The following is a 20,675-nucleotide window of genomic DNA, read 5'->3' as shown; positions in this document are numbered from 1 at the left end:
ATTCATGGGTATTGTTCTTTAAAATGTCAATTTTCCAGGCTGGGTTTAGAGTGTTTGTCTAGCTGGGTTCTATCCTCAGCACCACTTAAAAATAAATAAATAAATAAAAAATTTTAAATGTCATTTTCCTTTCTTTTCCTCTCCATTTTAAAACTTCTATGTAGAGCAGAACATATAAATACTTTTAAAAGTATTTGAGAAGAACTATCATAAGAACTATTCCTATTATTATTTAATTAATTTTTAAATAATTCCAAATCTGGCCAGTGGGAGCCCATTCAAGACAGTGACCTTATCCTCCTACCATGTTATTATCTACTTTTTAGCACTTCCTTACTTCCTGGCACAAGATACTCTGTGTTCACCTATATTCTACCTGTTTCAGGTTTGGTATCAGTCATTTCCTTTAGGAACCTTCCTTAATAATTTAAAATAATGTTAACTAGAATGAATCTCTTCTTTCTACCACTTTTTCTCTACTTCCCAAATTTGTTTTCTATACATTTTTTTTCATTGTCAAGATGTATATAACAATATTTTGACTTGAACCTATTGTCAAACTAATCACTCCTTTGTCCTTATGTTAGTTCTTGAAATTAAAAACCAATAAATGGCATTTATTTTATGATTACATATATTATTCCTCTCTAGAAATGAATATTTATTGGGACTCAAGCTTTAGAATAGATCTGATTCTCCTAAGGGGTCTAGTAAAGATTGGGATTCCTCAGTCTGACCTCCATAAGCTCTAAATCAATAAATTTAAAGGATCCAGTGATTTTAAGACATTCCAAAGAAGTATTAGTATTAGGTAAATAAAAGAAAGAAACATAATTCCTGTCCTTAAAATTTGGCAGTTTGACCAAGAATCCTCTGAGTGTCAGTCCCTATTTTTTTTCTAGCTATGTTTTGTTTTTCTGGATTATAATAGGCCCAAACTGTTTGTTATATACCCTATCATCATCTTTCTTGGATTCTTTAAACATTTTTTCTACCCTCCAGAGTAATTTTTTTTCAGATGTGTATCATAAAATGCCTTCATTTGTTCTTATACTTAGTAGATATTTTGGCTTGACTAATGTGAAGTCTGTTGTTGATGTGATTGATATTTTCAAGTCAAATGCTTTCCTCTCTTCTTATAAGAATTTTTTTCTATTTTCTTAGGATTCTAAAATTTCATCATGATGTGCCATACTTTTTCATTAACCCTGCGTGGCCCCTGATGAGTTTGCTTTTTTATTTTTGTTTGCTTCTCTCTCCCCATCTCTTCATATATACATATATATATATATATATATATATATATATATATATATATATTTTATTTATATTATATATAAAACATACACACACACACTCTCTCTCTCTCTCTCTCTCTCTCTCTCTCTCTCACACACACACACACACACACACACACACACACATACACATTTTTTTCCAAGTTCTGGGGATTGAACCCAGGACCTGGTGTACACTTGACAAGTGCTCTATCACTAAGCTACAACCCAGGCCTGGTGGGTTTTTTTAATCTGAAGATTTTTATCTTTTTTTTTTTTTTGGTATATCTTTTAATATTTCTTCCTTTTAATTTTTTTTCATTTGTCCTACTTCTCATTTTATGTAAATATTGAACTTCCTAGTCCTATTCTCTATGCCTTTCAAACTTTGTCTACATTTCTCACCTTTTTGTGAGAATTTCTCTTCTTACGTTCTGGAAGGCTTCTCTGTTCTCCAGTTGATAAGCTGTGTAAGTGGATTGGCATGTAAGGTAAGCTTTCCTGTCAGGGATGGCATGGGGAACATACAGACTGGGAATAAACTGCCAAAAAGTAGAGCTTTTTCTGAGCAAGATGCACCATGGTATAGTTCACTTCTAGATGGAGCTGTTTTTCCTTTTCCTCACTCTGTCCCTCAAGGAGGGTCCCAACAGCCTGTTCCTTGCTTCTCTCTAAGGCCCCCACTGTCTTCATCAGGAGGCCTCCCTAAGTAAGTTGTCTTCTCTTTCCTGAAGTTATTCTTACTCAGGCTTTCCCTCAAATCCAAATCTGTATCTTCTGCCCACTGTTGGGTGAAAAAGAATAGGTCCTGCTGTGGCTAAGGTGGGTACTTCATGCATTATTCTGAGGGTCACTAGCCTACCCCCAGTCTACTTAGGCAGTCTCTCTTTGGCTTAATGCGGAGTTTGGTGCTTTAGGGTATGGCACAACTTGGACTCTGGAGTCATCAGACTGCATAGGTTTAAATTGGCTTTGCTACATGTTAACTATGTGAGTCTCAATAGCTTTGACCTGTAAAGGGGGGATTATAAGAATATAGTCACTGGTCAGTGGTCAATTATTCTTGGTGACTGTGAAGCCTGCTAACTTTGATTTCTTCAGCTATGCTTTTATTTGTCTTTTTTCCTACCACTCTTATCCTACCTATTTTCTTTTCTTTTTGTTTTCATCAAAGTAACATGTTTGTATTAAAAAGCAAAAACATTTTGAGTCTTATTACTAAAACCCACCATCCACCACCTCATCCTGCCTAACTCTTGAGCCTGAAAGTCACCAGTTTAATATCAGAGCTATTTATTTTGTTATTTATCATTGTATTTCTAAAAAACATTATTATAATGCAATTTCATGGCTTTTCTTTTCTTTTTTAATCTATTAACTTCCCATTATGACAGATTAGGATTTAATGCTTATACTTTTCCCCATTCCCATACATCTTTCCACTGAGATAATTTTAAAATGTATCATTCACATTTTAAAACCATATAAATATTATTCATAGTTCAAAACTGAGCCATAGTGTATTGATGACATTCTCTTGTTTATACACTTTTTTGTTTTTTCTAGCTTTAATAATCACTTTGCTTTATATTCATTTAATTTTCTGAGAAAAGGAGAATAAATTCATCACTAAATCTTCTTCTCCAAGAGCACTATTCTAGGTTGAAATACGGTGCCTGGTGTATCAGTTTCACTTTTTTCTTGAAGACACCCCCACTGGATCCCCTTTTACCTCTGTTACAATCTGGTCTGGTTGCTGTCCAGGCCAGCTGTCTGCTGTCAACCTTGGATCCTTGAACTCCGTGAAGAGGTTCGAAAATGTGTCTGTTTCTGTCTTTCCTAGTATCGGTCTCATTCTTGTCAACTCAGCACAAAAGGATTTACCAGAAAGCTAAAGGAACTCAGAATCAATGGAGGCTAGGACAGTAGGGAACAAAGGGGCTCTGGAGGCTGAATGTAATCTGTCCAGGATGCCTTAACTGCTGTTGACACTCACTGTGAACATCCTGGCTTTACTTACTTGGAATTCAAAGTGCTGGGCAGAAGTATCTAATTCACCAAATTTGCCTGGTTAGGTGTGGGAGAGCAGAGGGCACAAAGCAGGGTGGCAGAAGGGCTGAGAAAAGTTAGGCCACCTTTAGAAGGAGGAGACTTCCTGCCTTCCTGCTATCCAGGGAGTAAGCCAGCTGGAGAGGAATCCCCTGATCTGCCTGATCACCTTAGAAAGGTGACACACTGGATCCATTGACAAGAAGCCCACCTTCCAGATTATCTGACACTTGTTAAGAATCTGTTGGTCGAGGTGGAGGAGGAGTTGGGTGCAAAGATGAATAAGATCCATCTTCTCCCCAAGGGAGCTCATACCAGACATTTTTAAAAATAACAAAAATAGCTAATACTCATTGAACACTTTGCAAAGTGCTAGACACTGATCTTCTACACTTACTAATAACTAATCAAATGTTTTTAACAACTCAAGAGACAAATGCTATTATTAGCTCCATTTGACTTCTGGGGAAAATGAGGCATACAGAACTCTAGTAGCCTACCCTAGATCACACAGTAAGTCAGTTGCTTGCTAGGATCCACACTCAGGCAGTCTGTTGTCAGAGCTCCTGCATTTAGCCCTCACCCTATCCATCCTCTAAGCCAACTCCAGGACTATCTCCCATGGCCTACACATGCAGCAGCTTAAATCCTGCCCTGACTCCTTGTCAGAAGGTTGTTAGGCTTTGTAAACTCACCGAGCACCAAAGTATGCTCTAGGATATTGCCATTGGCATTTCCCTTTACCTCATTAACCTGGGTCCTCGTGGTCTCATCCTACAGAAACTTCAAGCTCCTCTGACTCTCCCATATCATAGTCTTTGGAGTGTCTTTCATAAGGCAAGTGCTCAGATGTTTTTGCAGTTTGGTGGGTTGGTGGAGGATGCTGTCATTTCCCCAGGTTTCTGTGACATGAACAAAGTGTTCTCAGTCTGTGCATTGGAATTACGGGGAATTAACAACTACGATGCCCAGACCCCACCCCTACAGGTACTGATAAAACTGATCTAAGGTGTAGTCTGAACATGGTGTACTCCCTGCATTGACACTAATTTTAGAAATTTTGGAAATGTCAAGAGAGGGCAGACAGTGTGGGGAGAAGGAAAAGCTTGGGTTTTGGAGCTGGGCAGGCAAGGTTCACATCACAGCTTAATAGGTTACAAGTTGGATGAGTTTGGTCAAATCAACCTCCCCACATCTCAGTTACCTCATCTGTAAAAGGGAAGAATAATATTCACCTTAAAGTAAAGCACTTGACATGAAATAAAGCACTGGGAAGACATATGTTAGAAGAAACGTAGTATGTGGCAGCTCTTAAAATTAATTATGCATTTGCCTGTCCAATATGTGTTTCAGCATCTCCCAAGCACCAGGCACTTGGATGCTCTTGGGGGACAATAGAAAACATGACATTTGTGGTCTCTTTCCTTTTGGCATTAATATTCTTGCTATTCAATTTAACAAACTTTTATTGGGTTTGGGATATAAAAAACTCTGTGGCTTCAAAATGAACAAAACATTGTTTTGCAGTGAAGAAAAGAAGACACTAATCATAACTAAATTAGAGAAGGAGGAATGGCAAGAGAGGTGCAAACCAGAGCGGTGGGGTTGAGAGGAGAGAGGCATTTAGAGGGCAGATCATGGAAATTTCCATGGAAAACAGGATACTGAAGAGGGCCCTCAAAGAATAGGATGATGTTGGGAACTGCTTGAACAAAAGCATGGAGGTAGGAATAGTCAGTAATCCAACCTGGCAAAGGAGCTGGATGTGCACATACATGAACAAAGAGGACAGTTATACATAAGCAGGAAAATGCAGGTAGGGATCTCACATGCCAGGGCGAGGCATTGGACTCTATTTGTTCAGCTATGCGAACCACACAGGAGTTGGAGCTTAATTATATTGTTCTTAGCTCTTAATACCTGGACCTCTGCTGGCTTCATTCTGCAGTAGGTATCTTTGGTGCTGCTATCTTGAGCTTCCCTTTCTCTCTCTACTGCTACCTTAGTCCCAAATGTTCAGCGCTCAGTGTCCTGTTTCTGCCCTCAGGTGAGAATCTGATGAATTTCAGCCTCAGGCATAAAATGCAACTCCAAATAGTAAATGCATGTTGGCAGGTACAATGGAACAACCATGAGACTGAATCTGGAGGGGACCTTGTTCTAATCTTAGCTCTGCTTCTCACCATCTGTGAGGTCTTGGGCCAGTGACTGCCCTTCTCTGAGCATCAGTTTCCTCATCTGAAAAAAGAATGGGATGGATGGGTTGACTGACAATGACCCTGAGCTACAATGTTCTCTGACTAATTTGCCAACTACCAAATTCAAGAATGTCTGCTTTGACTCAGGTAAGGGGATGTTACTGCTGAAAATTAGTTCTGGAACATGAGGCTTAGGGGAGAGAGGTAGAGCAGCTACCTCCAGATAGGTGCTCAGCAGTGTCAACTGAGTTCATGCTTGAACTCATTGCAGCTCAGGCACTGGACATGATATTTCCAGATGATTCTAGCCCCCAGCCATCTGAGTCACTGCCAGGCAATCTAGATTTCCCTGTTGAAGTCAAATGTTGTGGAACAGAGATAAGCCCCCTACACTGAGCTGTCTGAATTTTTGACTCTCAGAATACCTTAATATAATGAAATCATTGTTTTGTAAAACCAAGGTTGAAATGGTTTGTTATTTATCAATAGATAACTGGAAATGGGGGAGCAGGTGTCAGGGATGGTTGGAGGGTGAGGGGCCTCCCTCTGCAGGTAAGACCTCATCAGTGGGTATTCTTCCCCTCTGCCCACTGACTTCAGAAGCTGCCTCTATTGGTGGATGTTATCTCACATAGCATGGTGCTCTCAGGACAGGTTCAGAGCCTACCCTGTCCTGAAATATTGTACAGAAGCTCTGGGATCTTCCAAGAGGCTGAGGCACTGCTTGCTGTGGGGCAGGATCTATTTGTATCTGTCAGAATCCCAATGTTCAAAAGGCTAAAGCCATTGGGCATGGTGGCACACCTGAAATCTCAGTGGCTCTGGAGGCTGAGGCAGGAGGATCTTGAGTTAAAGGCAGCCTCAACAAAAGTGAGGCACTAAGTAACTCAGTGAGACCCTGTCTCTAAATAAAATAAAATAAAATAAATAGGATCAGGGATGTGGCTCAGTGGTCAAGTGCTGCCTTAGTTCAATCCCTGGTACCTTGCCCCCCCAAATAAGGCTAAAGCTGGGACAGCAGGTGCACATTGGTAAAGCTCCTCTAAGTGCATCCTACTTTCCCATTCTGGCACCACAGTAGCTCCCCTGGAAACTACTGAAAGGGATGTTTTTCCCACTTCACTGATGAAGAAAGAGCCACTCAAAGACCACACATAGGGAGGGCAGAATATGGCTTTGAGCTAGGCCATAGGACTCTGCATCTAACACTCAGCTCTCTGGGGGAGCCCCATTGGTGATCTAGCAATAAAAGCTCTGGGAAGGAAACTTTGTTTTCTTCTGCTAATAGGATTCTTGTCTTGAAATAAGACCACTGAACTTGGTTTAGCTTGTTTCCATTTCCTTTCTCCCATCACTTCCTCCACTATCATTTATTTTTTCCTTTGGAAAGAAGAAAGAGAGGAAGAATCCACTCCCAAGTCTTTCATTAGGAAAATAAATTTGGTGATGTGGGGGTTTCACTAGCAGTGTCAGGACTAGGGCTGCAAAGGGCAATGAGGAGGGAACCTTCCAAACTGGGTGGGGGCAGTTGAGAAAGGGAGTGTTCTCATCACAGCTGCTACCCTGCTGTGAGACGTGGGCGGTGAGGTTCCCAGAAGAATCTGTACGAAATCAGGGAATACTCTGGGTGCAGGGGCTGGGCAGGGGTTGGAGTGAGGCAGGGGTGCTTGGAAATGCTGTTTTCTGAGCAGTTGGCCAGACTATTTAGTACATCTACTAGTTCATTTAAGTCAAACAGACAAGGCTCGAGGGTTAGCTGACTTGCCCAAGGCCGCCCAGTAAGTAAAGGGCAAGAGTGAGAAAGGACGCTCTGATGTCACCTCTTGCTGGGTCTCTTGGGAGCCTCAGAGCCCTGAGGTGACCTCGGGGAACAGTAGGAGGGCTCTAGGCCCTCACAGCAGGGCGGCCTGGAGGGGGTTCCCAGCAGGGGGCGCCCAGAACCCGGGCCGCCCAGAACCCGGGCCGCCCGCCCGGCGCGCCTCCAGCCGGCGCCTGGGACAGGGCCGGCCGCTCCGCCCCTCGGCTCCTCCACTTCTGCCGGCCGGCGCTGGGCGCTGTGTTAGAAGAGTGGAGCTGGGCGCCGGGAACCCCGCCGCGCCCCGTCCCGTCGTGCTCGCTGCGGCCGCCGCTTCGCAGCCTCCAGCCGTGAGTAGGGCTGGTCTGCGGGCTCGACGGGCGGGACCGGGCACTCAGGCAGCCCGACGGCAGCAGCGCCAGGGGCTGGGTCTGACGGGGCAGAATCCCGGGGCGCTCTTTCGTGGATCCCTGACGCCTGCCCGGGGTATGGCCGGCAGTGCCCTAGACATTGTGTCCGGGATCAGGTCGCCAATCTGCACGCTGCTACCCCAGGCGCGCTCTGGAGCCTATCAGGCTAGGGCGGCAAGCAGAGGCCTGGCGCGGATGCGGGGCAGACTTCCATCAAGTTAAGCCCCCTCAAAAGAGAAGAGCATGCTCGGGAGGAGAGAGACCGAGGTTCTCAGTTTCTGTTGTCTTTCACATCTCTTGTGCCCGCGGCCCAGGATTTGATGCGAGGAGAGTGCTCAGTACGTCGGGAGCCTCCAATGTGGCTGAATGAGCTACGGTCCCCTGCTTCAGGAGCCCTGCTTCAGGAGCCCCGCTCAGGGCAGCACTAGGGTCCGCAGAGCTCAGCTGCGCATGGAGGCAGCCAGCGGATCTTCTGCACGCTGGGGTGGAAGGGCATTGCCAGGGCTTGCCCCGGACTCTGGACAGGCATTGTGGATATCTCACAGCGTATCTTGGTTTGGCTAATCCTCACTGTAACGCTGCAAGGTGGAAATGAGTTTTGGCTTTCAAAGGGCAGGACGAGCTAGTGAGCTGCTTTGAAGCCATGCAGGTAGTGGTATGTTAGGGGTGCACAAGGAATGCACACTGGAGAGGGCACTATAGCTGGCTGCCTCAGGCAGATGGAGCACAGCCCCTGGCACCCTGTACTCTAAACTCCAGTGGAGGGCAGATGGGGGCTGCTGTTCTGGTTTCTGACACTGTTTCCCAACTGCCTCTGCATGTTTACTGAGCGGTGCTGGTGTCATGGCAACTTCATGGTTACTTTAGAGCCGTTTTCCCCCCTATTCCCCAAGATGTGTTTCAGCACCTAAAGTGACCCCACTGATAATTCAGAACCTTCCTGCAGGGCTTGGATAGAGGTTCAGGAGTGTGTGGATGTGGGTGGACATCTGCTGTCCTGGGACAAGTTTCTGACCCTGATGGCCTCCCTGAAACCTCTCTATTTGTTAGATGAGGAGGTGAACAAGCAAAGCCGGAACTTTACCAGGAGTTTTTCTCATGTCAGCTTACCTCTTGTGCCCCAACTTCCTCATCAGGGATTGTGGTAGGTCAAAGCCAGGAGTGGCTAGAAGGGCTCTGTAATCCCCCCCTTTTTGGCAGCCTCCCCACAGTGTGAATGTGGTGATTCCTAATGTGGGTGTGTATGAGTGGACAGTCATTTGTGTTTGACCCAAACCACTGCCTGTCCCTGCCATGGTCCCATTTCTGTCACTTACTGGGTGAGGACTCAGAGAGCTTACTTTGTAGAGTGAACTATGGACAGTGGGGGAGAGGGCTTTGTGAATGTGAGGTGATTTTTTCAGGCTTGAACATCTCCTAGGTTGTCCCCCAGGAGGTCACTGACTTTCCCAGCCCCACACCACCCTTGGAGGGGCTGGATGGCTATCAACAGAAGCCTTGAGAAGTTCAGTGGGCTAGCTGTGTGACTGTTGGTAAGTCCCTTCCCCTGTCTGGACCTCAGTTTCCTCCTTTTGTCAAACAAGTGGTTTAGACCAGACAGCAGTGGTTTCAAACTTCTGTTTCACAGTGAGTTTTTACCCAGAACCCCAGCGTGTATCAAAGAGAGTGTGAAACTGCTCTGGCCCCACTTTGTCACCTTGTTAGTTACTGAAGCAGAGGCTAAAAATTCCTGAATACATATGTATCTGTGAGGTCCCTTTTTGTGGGGTCCTAGGAAATCTGTTAGCACCCCAGGGTTTTGCCTGGTATTGAGGTGGTGGGCAGGAATGTGAATTCCAAGGACTCTATTAGGAGAATGTGGGCACTAAGATGAGTCTCATCCTTTGAATGTCTGGAGCTAATGACCTGTGCCTCTGGCCAAAAATTGTAGCCATGTCTTTCCCCTCTGCCATGTGGTTTCAGCTTTTCAGGGTCAGAAAGATGCCTGTCCTAGATGGTGACAATAATTCTACCTCAGAGTTTCTCTACTTTAGTTGCATACTTCTACACTGGTCAAGTGCAGTCAATTTGGGGGAGGTATTAGGAAAGCGCTTTAAGCTGTTACCAGTTTTTTTACTGTATGAGCTATGTCCTTGAGAAAGGAGGCTGGGGCACTAAATGCAAACCAACCAACATTTATGGTGTGTCTGCTGTAGACTACTACTATGAGGGACTCGTGGGGCTCCAAGACAATAGGCAGAAGGGGAGAAACTCACATATTGGAATTGTCCAGGGACCATTTCAAACGTTTCACATCTTACTTATCCCATAAAGTAGAAGTTAATCTTATTTTTAAAATTTTATAAAGTTTTGATTTCAATTGAAATACATATACATACACATTACCATATGGATGTATGTCCACATTACCATACATATATGTCCACATTACCATCACCCAGCTTGAGAACCAACATTGCCAGCACCCAGAAATCTCCCATGTCCCCTTCCAGTCACAACCTCCCACCCAGGTGGAACCATCGTTCTGACTTCTAGCACCATGGGTTAGTTTTGCCTAAATGAAACCACACACTATATAATCTTTTATATTTGGCTTCTCTTATTCAACATGTCTGTTTATGAGATTCAACCTTATTGTTGCAGGTAGCAGTAGTTTGTTAATTCTCCTTGTATGATTCCATTGTATGAGTACACCTCAATTTATCTATCCATTCTTCTCTTGGTAATTATTTGGTTGCTTCCAATTTTTAGTTTTTCCTAATAGTGCTGCTATGAATATTCAAACATGGACCAATCTGGAAAATAGCTGTGTGCATTCCATATATATGTATGTGTGTGTGTGTGTGTGTGTGTATGTATGTGTGTATGTGTGTGTATATATATATATATATATATATATATAGAGAGAGAGAGAGAGAGAGAGAGAGAGAGTTGTAGATGAACACAATACCTTTATTTTATTTATTTATTTTTATGTGGTACTGAGGATTCAACCCAGTGCCTCATACATGCTAAGCAACCAGTCTACCACTGAGCTGCAACCCCAGTCTGAGCTTCATGCATTTATTTAGTTATCTCTGTAGAAAACCCCCCACCCCCCACAGTTTTCCAGAGTGGTTGTCCCTGTTTGTACTCCCCCAGACAGTGTTTGAGAGCCCTCACTGCTCCACAAACTCAGCAACAGCAGGCATTGTATAGGTTCAATTCCTTTGGAAGCAGTTTTAAGTTCAGAAAAGTTATCCTGTGCTCAGCTAAGGACAATGTGTTTATAAGTGACAGAGTTGGGATTTGAACCCAGACCTGTGTGACTGTGTAATCTGTGTTGCCTCCCTCTGAGATAGAAACAGACATAGATTATGATCTGAACCAGAACTTGCAAAATTCTAACCCTAAGTATGTATGAAGAACAAACACTCTTTGGGAATTTAACAAAGGGGAGAATTTCCATTTGTTTGTGGAAGGAAAAGGATCATGGTACCTCATAGAGATGGTAGCTTTTGGGCTGGACCTTTCAGGAAAGGAGAGATTTTGCCTGGAGGGCTTTCCAGGTTGGGCTTCTGTATAAAGGGCTCTGCCCCAGCTGAGGCCAGGCAGGAGTGAAAGTTTTGGGGGAATGGGAAAGGTCTACTTTGGCTGTGATACAGAATATATGGAAGAGGGGGCTAAGACTGGACAGATGAATTGAGGCCAAATTGGGCAGATGAGTTGAGACTTAGGCTGCACCTCTGCTTGCTGACATTGGCCAACCAGGATGTGGAGCCATTTTATTAAGGAACTGGGACTTTATCAAATGCAGCTCAGTCTCCGATGGTGAATGGAGCTGGCCTCTCACTAAATGGAAGTTCTTAGCTGTTCCTGGGACCACTTTCAGGGTTTCTGCCAACAAAAAATTTTTTGGAGTTTTCTGCTTACATCCAGCTGTATGAGATTAGTCACCCCACCCCCACGACCTGACCTAAATAGTTTGTTTGGAAGGAGTTTTTCAGCAAAAAGAAGATGGTAGACAGCAATCCTACCTCCTCTAAGACTAGTCTCAGAAGATTTGCCATAATGTTGGGGGTGAGGGTAGTTCTAGCTTCTGATTCTGGTTTTGCTGGGGGACCCCAAGCCTTTTTTCCTGAGAAAGGAGCCAAATTGGTTGTCTCAATGGCTGTGGGGAACAGAAACACAAACAATCGTCTGTGATGCATCAAATAACATTAATAATCACCCTCCTCATTTATACAGCAGTTTATAATCCTTATCACAATGAATTCCCAGATGGATGTGTGAAGTAGGTGATATGTTTACGTTTGAGGAGACTGAGGCCCAAAGAGGGTGGCACCCTGCTGTGGGTCACAGGGCTAATAAACACCAAGCTAGTCCAGACCTGGGGCTGCTAGGGCCTGCTATTTTTGATATTCCATGTCCAGGACCTTGCTGAAGAATAGAGACCAAGCAGGGAGAGGATACATGAGGGACTGTAGACGCAGACAGGCAGGTGATCCTGAGAGTGAAACCTGGGAGCCAGCCCAGCTCTGCCTGGGGGTCTTAGGGATGTGTCCTTAGCAGAAGGGAAAGTGGAGGTGGCATCTAGATAGTGGCACTCTGATTTGCATGGGGCAGAGCTGGAGGAAAGAAGGTGAAATGTATATATCCCCTGAGAATTAGAACAGCTTCAGCCACTTGGTGTTGGTGAGATGTGCCCTTATGTCATGGTGTCTCCACCCTGCCTGGTGAAATTAATCATTTGAGGTACATGGAGCCTGGGTGTGGTTGGCATCTGATTGGCAGGCAGAGATGCTTCCCATGCTAGGCAAAAATGGGCTCTGAGAGGCCTTTGCTAATTGACAACTTTTGAAAGACAGGCCCACAGGTTTTATCTTTTTGATTGGCAGACTATATCCTGGGCTCTGCCCTTAGGGTGCTGTCCAGGATGGCAAGTAGCTGTCTCAGGAATAGGTGAGGATCCCAGGGAGGATGCAAACAGTCTCTTATAGTGAAGTGATGAGTGCTCTAGATGGCTTAGAGTAGCCTTGTGGTTCTCATTAAGGTACCCTCGGCTGGAACTTAGTTCCACTTTATAGATGAGGAAACCTAGCCTCTCTGACAAGCAGTGAAGTCACAAATCTAGTTGCAGTCAAAGCTGGAATCAGCACCTCAGGCTTCTGATCTTGGTACCTGTTGTAATTTGTCACATCATTCCCGCCCATTTTCCCCATGGGGTGATGAGTGAGAGCAGTTACCAATGTGTTCAGACTCGCAGTTGGGTGGCACAACCCCTAAGGGAGCTGAGATCATAATAATCCCTTGCCTTTCTATAGCATTTTGTCATTTACAAAACAATTTCATGACTTGAAGTTGATTTTTACAGTATTAACCCATTTTACAAATGAGGATGCTAAATCCCTTGCAGCCTAAATGATTTACCCAAGCAAGAATGGGAGCAAGAATGGGACTTGAACCTGGGACTTCTGACTCAACTAGTGCTTCCATTACTGTACCACAGTTTTTTTCTTTTCTCAGTGGATCTGAACGTAATGAAAGCAAATAGTTCACCATGGATCTTTTTCTCAGAACTTCTTCCATCTCCTTAATAAATTTGAATAAATCAAACAGATGTGGTGACTCATCCCTGTAATCCCAGATACTCCTGAGGTTGAGGGGAGGATTACGAATTTGAGACCAGCCTGGACAACCTAGCAAGACCCTGTCTCTAAATAAATGAATAAACTGAATTAGGATGACTCCTATGAACCATACATACAGTCCAAGTGAAAAGAAAGCTGGAGTAGGGCATTTCTTGAGGAACCAGGGCCGTGGATCACCGTTAAAATATTAGCTCCCTTGCAGCCAGCTGTTCTGATTCTTAGACTCCAAGGCTTGTGCTTATTTTCATGGCCCTTCTAATGTCAGTTTTCTTCCAATTTCAGGGTTGTATAGTCCAGGCCTCCATGAAGAGCCCAAACATGGAGACGTTCAAGCAGCAGAAGGTGGAGGACTTTTATGACATCGGAGAGGAGCTGGGGAGGTAAGAGATTGGTGGAGGGGATGTGATCCGAGGCCAGTTATGCTGCTTTTTGGTGAATTGTCAATTGGGCTTGTCGAGGAATAGTGGGAAGCTTTAATAATAAGCCTGGGGCTTATTCATCTTCATGGGTGACTGCAAACAGTCATGTCTCTGGAAATCAAGACTTGCTAGAAGAAGGGGCTAGAACTGATGAGATCTGTGTTTTCAGTGCAATCTGACAGCTGTGACAAATGTTAATGATTCTTGTCTCATGTGTTACTTTTCTCACAAATCCCTCTTCAGGCTCTGGACAGAGACCTGACCCATTGATTTTCTTCTGAGCCCCACTTGGGATTCTCCATCCTGGTTCCCAGGATTTTGGTTTTTAAGCTCAGAGCCTGAATGGGAGGAGGTGGAGTAATCTCCTGTAAATGGATTTGCATTGAGTAAACAGTCACATGAGCCTAGTCATGAAGTTTCTTGGGATCTGAATTACTTAGTGCATTGTCAGTTTGGTTCAACCCAGAATGTAGGCAGGGCTGAACTCTGAGGAGTAAAACCAATTACTCTTTGGAGAGAAATTAGGATTTTCATGAGTTTTCAGGTCTTCTATTTCTTTCTTTCTTTTTTTTTTTTTTTAAAGAGAGAGGTGAGAGAGAGAGACAGAGAGAATTTTTAATATTTATTTTTTAGTTTTTGGCGGACACAACATCTTTGTTTGTATGTGGTGCTGAGGATCGAACCCGGGCCGCACGCATGCCAGGCGAGCGTGCTACCACTTGAGCCACATCCCCAGCCCCAGGTCTTCTATTTCTAATAACTGCTCATGCTTACATGGTATTTATTTTTTTTAAAGAGAGAGTGAGAGAGGTAGGGGGAGAGAGAGAGAGAGAGAGAGAGAGAGAGAGAGAGAGAGAGAGAGAGAGAGAATTTTAATATTTATTTTTTAGTTATTGGCGGACACAACATCTTTGTTTGTATGTGGTGCTGAGGATCGAACCCAGGCTGCACACATGCCAGGCGAGCGCGCTACCGCTTGAGCCACATCCCCAGCCCTACATGGTATTTTTCATTGTTTTTGTTTTTGCTGTATTGGGGATTGAACCCACAGTCTTGTGCATGCTAGTAGATAAGTGTTCTACTACTGAGTTACATCCCAGTTAATTTTTTAAAAATTTTATCTTGAGATCGGTTCTCACTAAATTGCCAAGATTGGCCTCAAACTTCTGATCCTTCTTTCTCAGCCTCCTGACTAATTGGGATTACAGGCATGCACCATTTTGCACCTGTTTTTTAGCAGTTAGTTACAAAACACCAGTTAAGAAGTCTGATTCTCACAACAGTGTGTGAAATAGGAATTATTTCTACTGTCATTTTCCAAAAAAGGAAACTGCAGTCCAGAGTTTAAGCAAGCTGCCCAAAGTCACAGCAGGCGGCCCAAAGAGGCAGCAAGTGACTTAGCCAAGGTGCTGACCAGTCCAGTTTGTACATGCGCACCTGTCCTGCTCTCTCCTGTGAGAACGAAACTGCATAGTCACATGAGCTCACCAGAATACCTACACACCTGGCAACATAAAACCCCAGCAGTTTGGGGTATCCGTTGTATTCAATAGATAAAACAAGTAGCCCTTTTCCTTTATAGAACTCTTGGATCAGGACTAATCTTTTTCTTCATTTTTAAAGACAAACTCCAAAGCCAAAAGTGCCATTCTCAGGAAAATGGGGGCAGAGGATACAACAAGTTCAGGGTGTGTTAATCCTGGCTGGCTAGTTAGGTGGGGAGTAAGTGACTGCAGACATCTCAGAGGGGATAACTCCCCAGCACAGGATGACTGCTCCTGCCAGTATGGGACCTGGTGAAGGGGGCCAAGAACACAGAGGACCAGAGGCTTGCGGGGCTCAGCTGGTTCTGCCTCTGAATGGGAAACCGGGTTCTCTTCACCTCAGGTCCTTCTGCCCTTGGGAAGTGGCATCTTCAGCAGATCTTGACAGGCCCTGCCAACAGCGATGGATTTGGTGGCCTCATCTTGGCCATAGGGAGTACAAGGTGCCATGTGTACACAGATTAACAAAACACAGATAGTCTCTAGCTCTGCTAGAGCTCCAGCCTAGAGTAGGAGCAGCTGCATACACAATGACAGAGACAGAGTTGGACTGGATTATTAGTGTCTGGGGGGCAGAGAAACTGAGAAGTCAGGTGGGGCAAGGTCCTTGAAAAAGAAAGCAGAGGCAGTTCCTTGGGAAATTCTTGTTATTCCTTTGTCATCTTGTCTCCCATTTACTCTATACATTAGGGACATAAGCAGAGCAGGGTGAGCTGGTGCATGTTTATAATCCTAGCTCCCCAAAAGGTTGAGAAAGGAGGATCGTAAGTTCAAGGCAAATTCAGTGACTTAGCAAGACCCTGACTCAAAATTGAAAAGGGCTTGGGATGTAGCTCAGTGGGAGAATGTCCCTGGGTTCAATTCCCAATACTGCAAAACAAACAGAAAGGAACCTGAGCTGTTAGAACTAGAAGAGAACTCAGGTTTTCTGGTTCTCTCCTGCAGCAGGTGTGAAGGCCCCTCACAGGCTGGGGAGTCCCTATGCCCCAGCTTGTCTAAAGTGCTAGCTGGGCTATAGGTGGATAAGAGGCAGCAGAGGCTTGGGGGCCTGAGGCTTTTGGAGTGTCCAGGCTTGCTAGGACCTGTGGTCTGAAGGTCAGGTGAGCTACAAGGCCATTAGAGGTCCTCTCTTCTAGGACCCTTATTTGACAGTTGAGGAAATCAAGGATCCGAGCAGGGAAGAGTTTTGCTGGGGGATGTAGAATGGGCTGGAACTAGAGCTGCCTTCAGACAACCACTCAGATTCTAAAGGGATAGTCCTGTCCACTCTTCCCCACCTTTTCTTCACATGACATATTGAAGACCTATTGTGTGCCAGGTACTGCCCAAGGCAGTGATAAACAAAACATATACATTGTTGCCCTCTCACAGTCTGTGATCTGTGGGTGGAAAAAGGCACCAACTAGTGAAGACAGAAGGGTGAACCATCATACAGGGTGTTTGGGCTGTGGAGGGAGGGAACCTGATGCTCTGAGAGAATAATGGGCGGCATAGTTTAAACTGGCTGCTCAGGGAAGGTTGCTCTGAACTCGCCATTTTGAGAATTGAGGAGTAAATGCCAGGCAAAGGCAGCAGCATGGACTGGCCCTGAGGCGGGAAGAGCCTGAGGCCTGAATTGATGGCAAGAGGCCAGTGTAGCCTTGAAAAGTGAGCTGGGTAAGCAATGCCAGAGGAGGTAGGTGGGAGCCAGGTCTAGTTGGTGAACTTCCTGCCAACTCAGAGAAGTACAGAGGTTTGGTGTTCAGGTTCCCTTCATAGCTGTGCAACCTTGGGACAACTTACTCAACCTCTGTTTTCTTCTCTGTAAAACGGGAAAAATAACAGTCCCCGCCTCATGTCTATGGAATGGTATGAGATGTTGAGTTGAAGATGTTGAATCTAAGGTGTTGGGCCCAGCAATGGTCTAAGCAGGGGAATATTAAAATAAGTTTGGGACATCAAGGCCCTACCTCCCCGCTCTGCAGCCCTCAGGAGGAAGGTGTGAGAAGCCCCACCTGGGGGTTAACCTCATTTCTGGAGGATGGTATGTAAACCTACTTCCTGATTTTTTTTTTTGGTATTGCCAATGGAACCCAGGGGCGCTTTACCACTCAGCTACATCCCCAGCCCTTTTAATTTCTATTTTGAGACAGAGTCTCACTAAGTTGCTGAGGCTGGCCTCAAACTTGTGATCCTTCTGCCTCTGAGCTACTGGATGACAGGCATGTGCCACTACACCTGGCACCTGCCTCCTCTTCTATCAGTGAGCACCCTGCCCTAGACTCAAGGTTGTCTCATTGACTTTAGATCTTTGTAAGTTCTCATTATGCAAAAGTGTGAATGAATGAAAGCCTGTTACCTGTCATACTGGATGAAGCTCACAAACAATCTTGAGCAAGGGAGTTAGACTCAAGAGTCCATACTGTATAATTCCATCCATTTCAAGTTCAAACCGGGTAAAATGAATCTATGCTGTTAGAATTTAGTTAGGCAGATATCCTCAGGGGACAAGGGACTCAGAGGGTCTGGGGAGGATTTCTGAGATATTATTCAGATATTGTTCAGATATTGTTCTCTTTCTCCATCTGTACTTGTTTCACTGTGGTGTTCATTTCATGTGTAAGTATCAAGATGTACATGTATATTTTCCAGTGTGTATGTCAATAGACTACTAATGAAGAACCTTCAGCTGCATTTCCTGTCATCATCTGTCCCCAAATCACATGTTTTTGATTCTTTTAGAGGCCTTTCCTTCTTTATCCTAGGAGGAAGAGACCCTCTGTAAACTTTGGGTTGGAACAGTGTGCCCTGGCTGGACCATCCTATGCTCAGCTGGGGTCCCGCCTGCCTTCACACCTCGCCTGGTTTCTGGCTCCCCATACTGCCTGCAGATGCTTGGCTGTGCTCACACTTTGGCACCAGCCTATTCAGGGTGCTGGAGGTTGTCTGCTCTTTCCAGGAGTGTTTGGAGAAATGCTGGCCTGCAGAACTTGGCTTCTCCCAGCCTTGGCATCTACCAGTAGGGTGGAGCGGGGGAATATTAAAGCAGGACTCTTACAGAGAAGCCCGTTCAGCCCCTCATTATATAGATGAGGTCAAGACCATGGCTTGTCTAAGGTCACACAGTGAAACTGTGACAGAACCAAGCTGGGGCCTGGTGATCTGACTTCTAGCTTAGGGTTCTAACCCTCATACCAGAAGGACTCACAAAACACAAAATCATTTTTTCTTTTAATGTCAATGCTTCTGGAGAGTGGGTGAGAGAATGAAGCAAGGTGGTCTTCTCTGTTTGACCTTGAGGGTAAAGATATGAGGGCCAGAAGTAGGAGGTGGAGCATTTGGGAAGGAACAATGTTTCCTAGTGACTGTTTCTCGGACCTCCACCTACACATCTACTGCATGCCTGAGGATATAAAGTAAATTAATTTAAGCATCATGCAACAATCAGAGATTCCTTTTTTCCTATTCTTCAATTACTTTCCTTCAGTTAATTTATTTATTTATATTATTATATTAATGTAAAATCATTAAATATTACCATTAAACTGGATCTCAACAAAAATTTAATTCAAATCCCCCATTTTATAGACAGGGAAAGTGAGGACCAGAGCAGGGAGGTGACTTGTCTAAAGTCACAGAGCAAGTCTAGGACATAGAACTCAAAGGCAGAACCTTCTCAACTGTACTGTGCTGGTTTAAACATATAAACAGACAAAAGCTAAAACTTAGCATCAGGCCTGGTGGTGCACTCCTATAGTTCCAGCTCTGAAGGCTGAGGCTAGAGGATGTCTAGAGTCCTAGAGTTTAGGGCCAGTTTTAGAAATGTAACAAGACCCCATCTCTCTAAAACAAGGAGACAATTTAAGATAATAAAAGATCAGCAGCATTAACCCAACAGATATTTTAATTTTTCTGTCTTCCCTTCTAATCTTTCTGAGGATATTTCTCATATCCGCACACCCTTCCTCCGTGTGTCCACTGGAAGCACATATGTTTGCACAGAGTTTGCATTCCCCTATGTGCTAAGCAGGTTGGGAAGACTGTGGGGAGCAGGACAGGAATGGCCCTGTCCCTGGGAGAGGCCAGGGATGAGATTAGACCTATCTCATGTTTGTTTATACTGGGCTGTCAACGCTTCGAAGGCAGGTCCACATCTGTTCTCCTATTTTGAGCATCATTTAGTACTGAGACAGAGGCCAGAGGTCCCAGAAACTTCTGACTTATCTTGTTCTTCCCTCACTCTTGGAAAAATTGTACTTTTCCCTTAAGGTCCAAATCAAATGCTATCTTCCCAACAGTGCCTGCCAGGAACCACCCTCCATTCCCTCCCACCCTCTTCTGGTGGATTTAATTTTCTTTTATTCTGGAACCCCATCTCTATTAAGTGCGAAAAAAATCATCAAACCTCATGTTACACAAAAGGGTTTATTTGGTCCTCTTCCCTGTTGGACTAGCAGTCCCTCTGGATTGGACTTCTGTGTTTTTCAGCTTTTATCCATCTGACCCTGCTACTGTGGTGTCTATCCCAGGCCTTTTATACCCAGCACCCAGGGACACCACAGTTCAACTGCGGAGCTATCTGGAATTTGCCTTAAGTTAACGATGAGCCAGAAAACCCGCCTTCCCATAATATGCTGACATCCATGAGCGTACAGGACATCTCAGGTACAAAGTAGGAAATGGAACATAAAAGTTACGTCCACATATCAGACACACACTGTTGTATTTAATTCTTATAACAACATCAGGTGAAGTGGTTATTCCCAATTTGCAGACGAAGAAACTTGGTCTCTAATATGTTAAGTAATTGACTCAAGAAACACAGACTTGCCTTCTCAAGGAGAAGTCAAGTGGGACATTCCACTCTGTGTGACCCAGCTAATCTCAAAATATGTCAGAAAAAAAAAAGCCAGAAACTTCTCTGGGCAGAGCCCTTTCATCCTGGCCCGGGATGTTGTACCCCCTCAGATCACATGCATGCTGGCATTTCCTGCTGTTGGAAAAGTAGAAACCACTCGAGTATGTGAGGAATCTGCTGTTCTCCTGTCAATCTGTGCTGAGCCCTTCCTGTCCTTCTGGAACAGCATAAGGCGGGTCCCATTCCCATGTGACAGATGAGGAGAATGAGGCTCAGAGAAGTTAAATAAGGTACTCATGGTCACACAGTCTGAAAAGGGAAGTCAGGATTCTCTCCTAGATCTGTGAAATTGGAATGCCTGTACTCTTTCTATGGGAATTCCACTATTTAATCAGAATCTATCTGGGAGATTCTTCAAAGGTCATCTGTTCTAGTAGCAGCCAGGGCTGGGGGGGCGGGGAGGTTGTGGTAGTTTTTTGTTTTTTATTTTTAACCAGTAAAGGGGACTCAGAGAAG

General features: G+C 44.6%; 1 protein-coding gene across 9 annotated transcripts in view; it reads left to right on the top strand.

Annotated features, from left to right (window-relative positions):
- Window positions 1-7,682: 7,682 nt before the first annotated feature.
- Window positions 7,683-20,675, top strand: part of Dapk2 (death associated protein kinase 2) — a 140,738-nt gene continuing 127,745 nt past the window's right edge. For 6 of the 9 annotated variants that reach the window (XM_076850918.2, XM_076850921.2, XM_076850919.1 and 3 more), the window contains exons 1-2: window positions 7,683-7,996; window positions 13,642-13,739. In XM_076850918.2, coding sequence (XP_076707033.2) covers window positions 7,973-7,996; window positions 13,642-13,739 — 122 coding nt within the window. In that variant the 5' untranslated portion in view covers window positions 7,683-7,972. Of the gene's footprint in view, window positions 7,997-8,049; window positions 8,068-8,301; window positions 8,379-13,641; window positions 13,740-20,675 lie in introns of those variants that run through there. The other 3 variants (XM_076850913.2, XM_076850914.2, XM_076850916.2) reach the window with 3 other exon arrangements.

This window comes from Callospermophilus lateralis, chromosome 3, assembly GCF_048772815.1.
Source record: "Callospermophilus lateralis isolate mCalLat2 chromosome 3, mCalLat2.hap1, whole genome shotgun sequence".
In the NCBI taxonomy this organism is placed as follows: Eukaryota; Metazoa; Chordata; class Mammalia; order Rodentia; family Sciuridae; genus Callospermophilus; species Callospermophilus lateralis.
The sequence above is the reverse complement of the archived record's forward strand: the minus strand, read 5'-3'. Positions and strand labels throughout refer to the sequence as shown.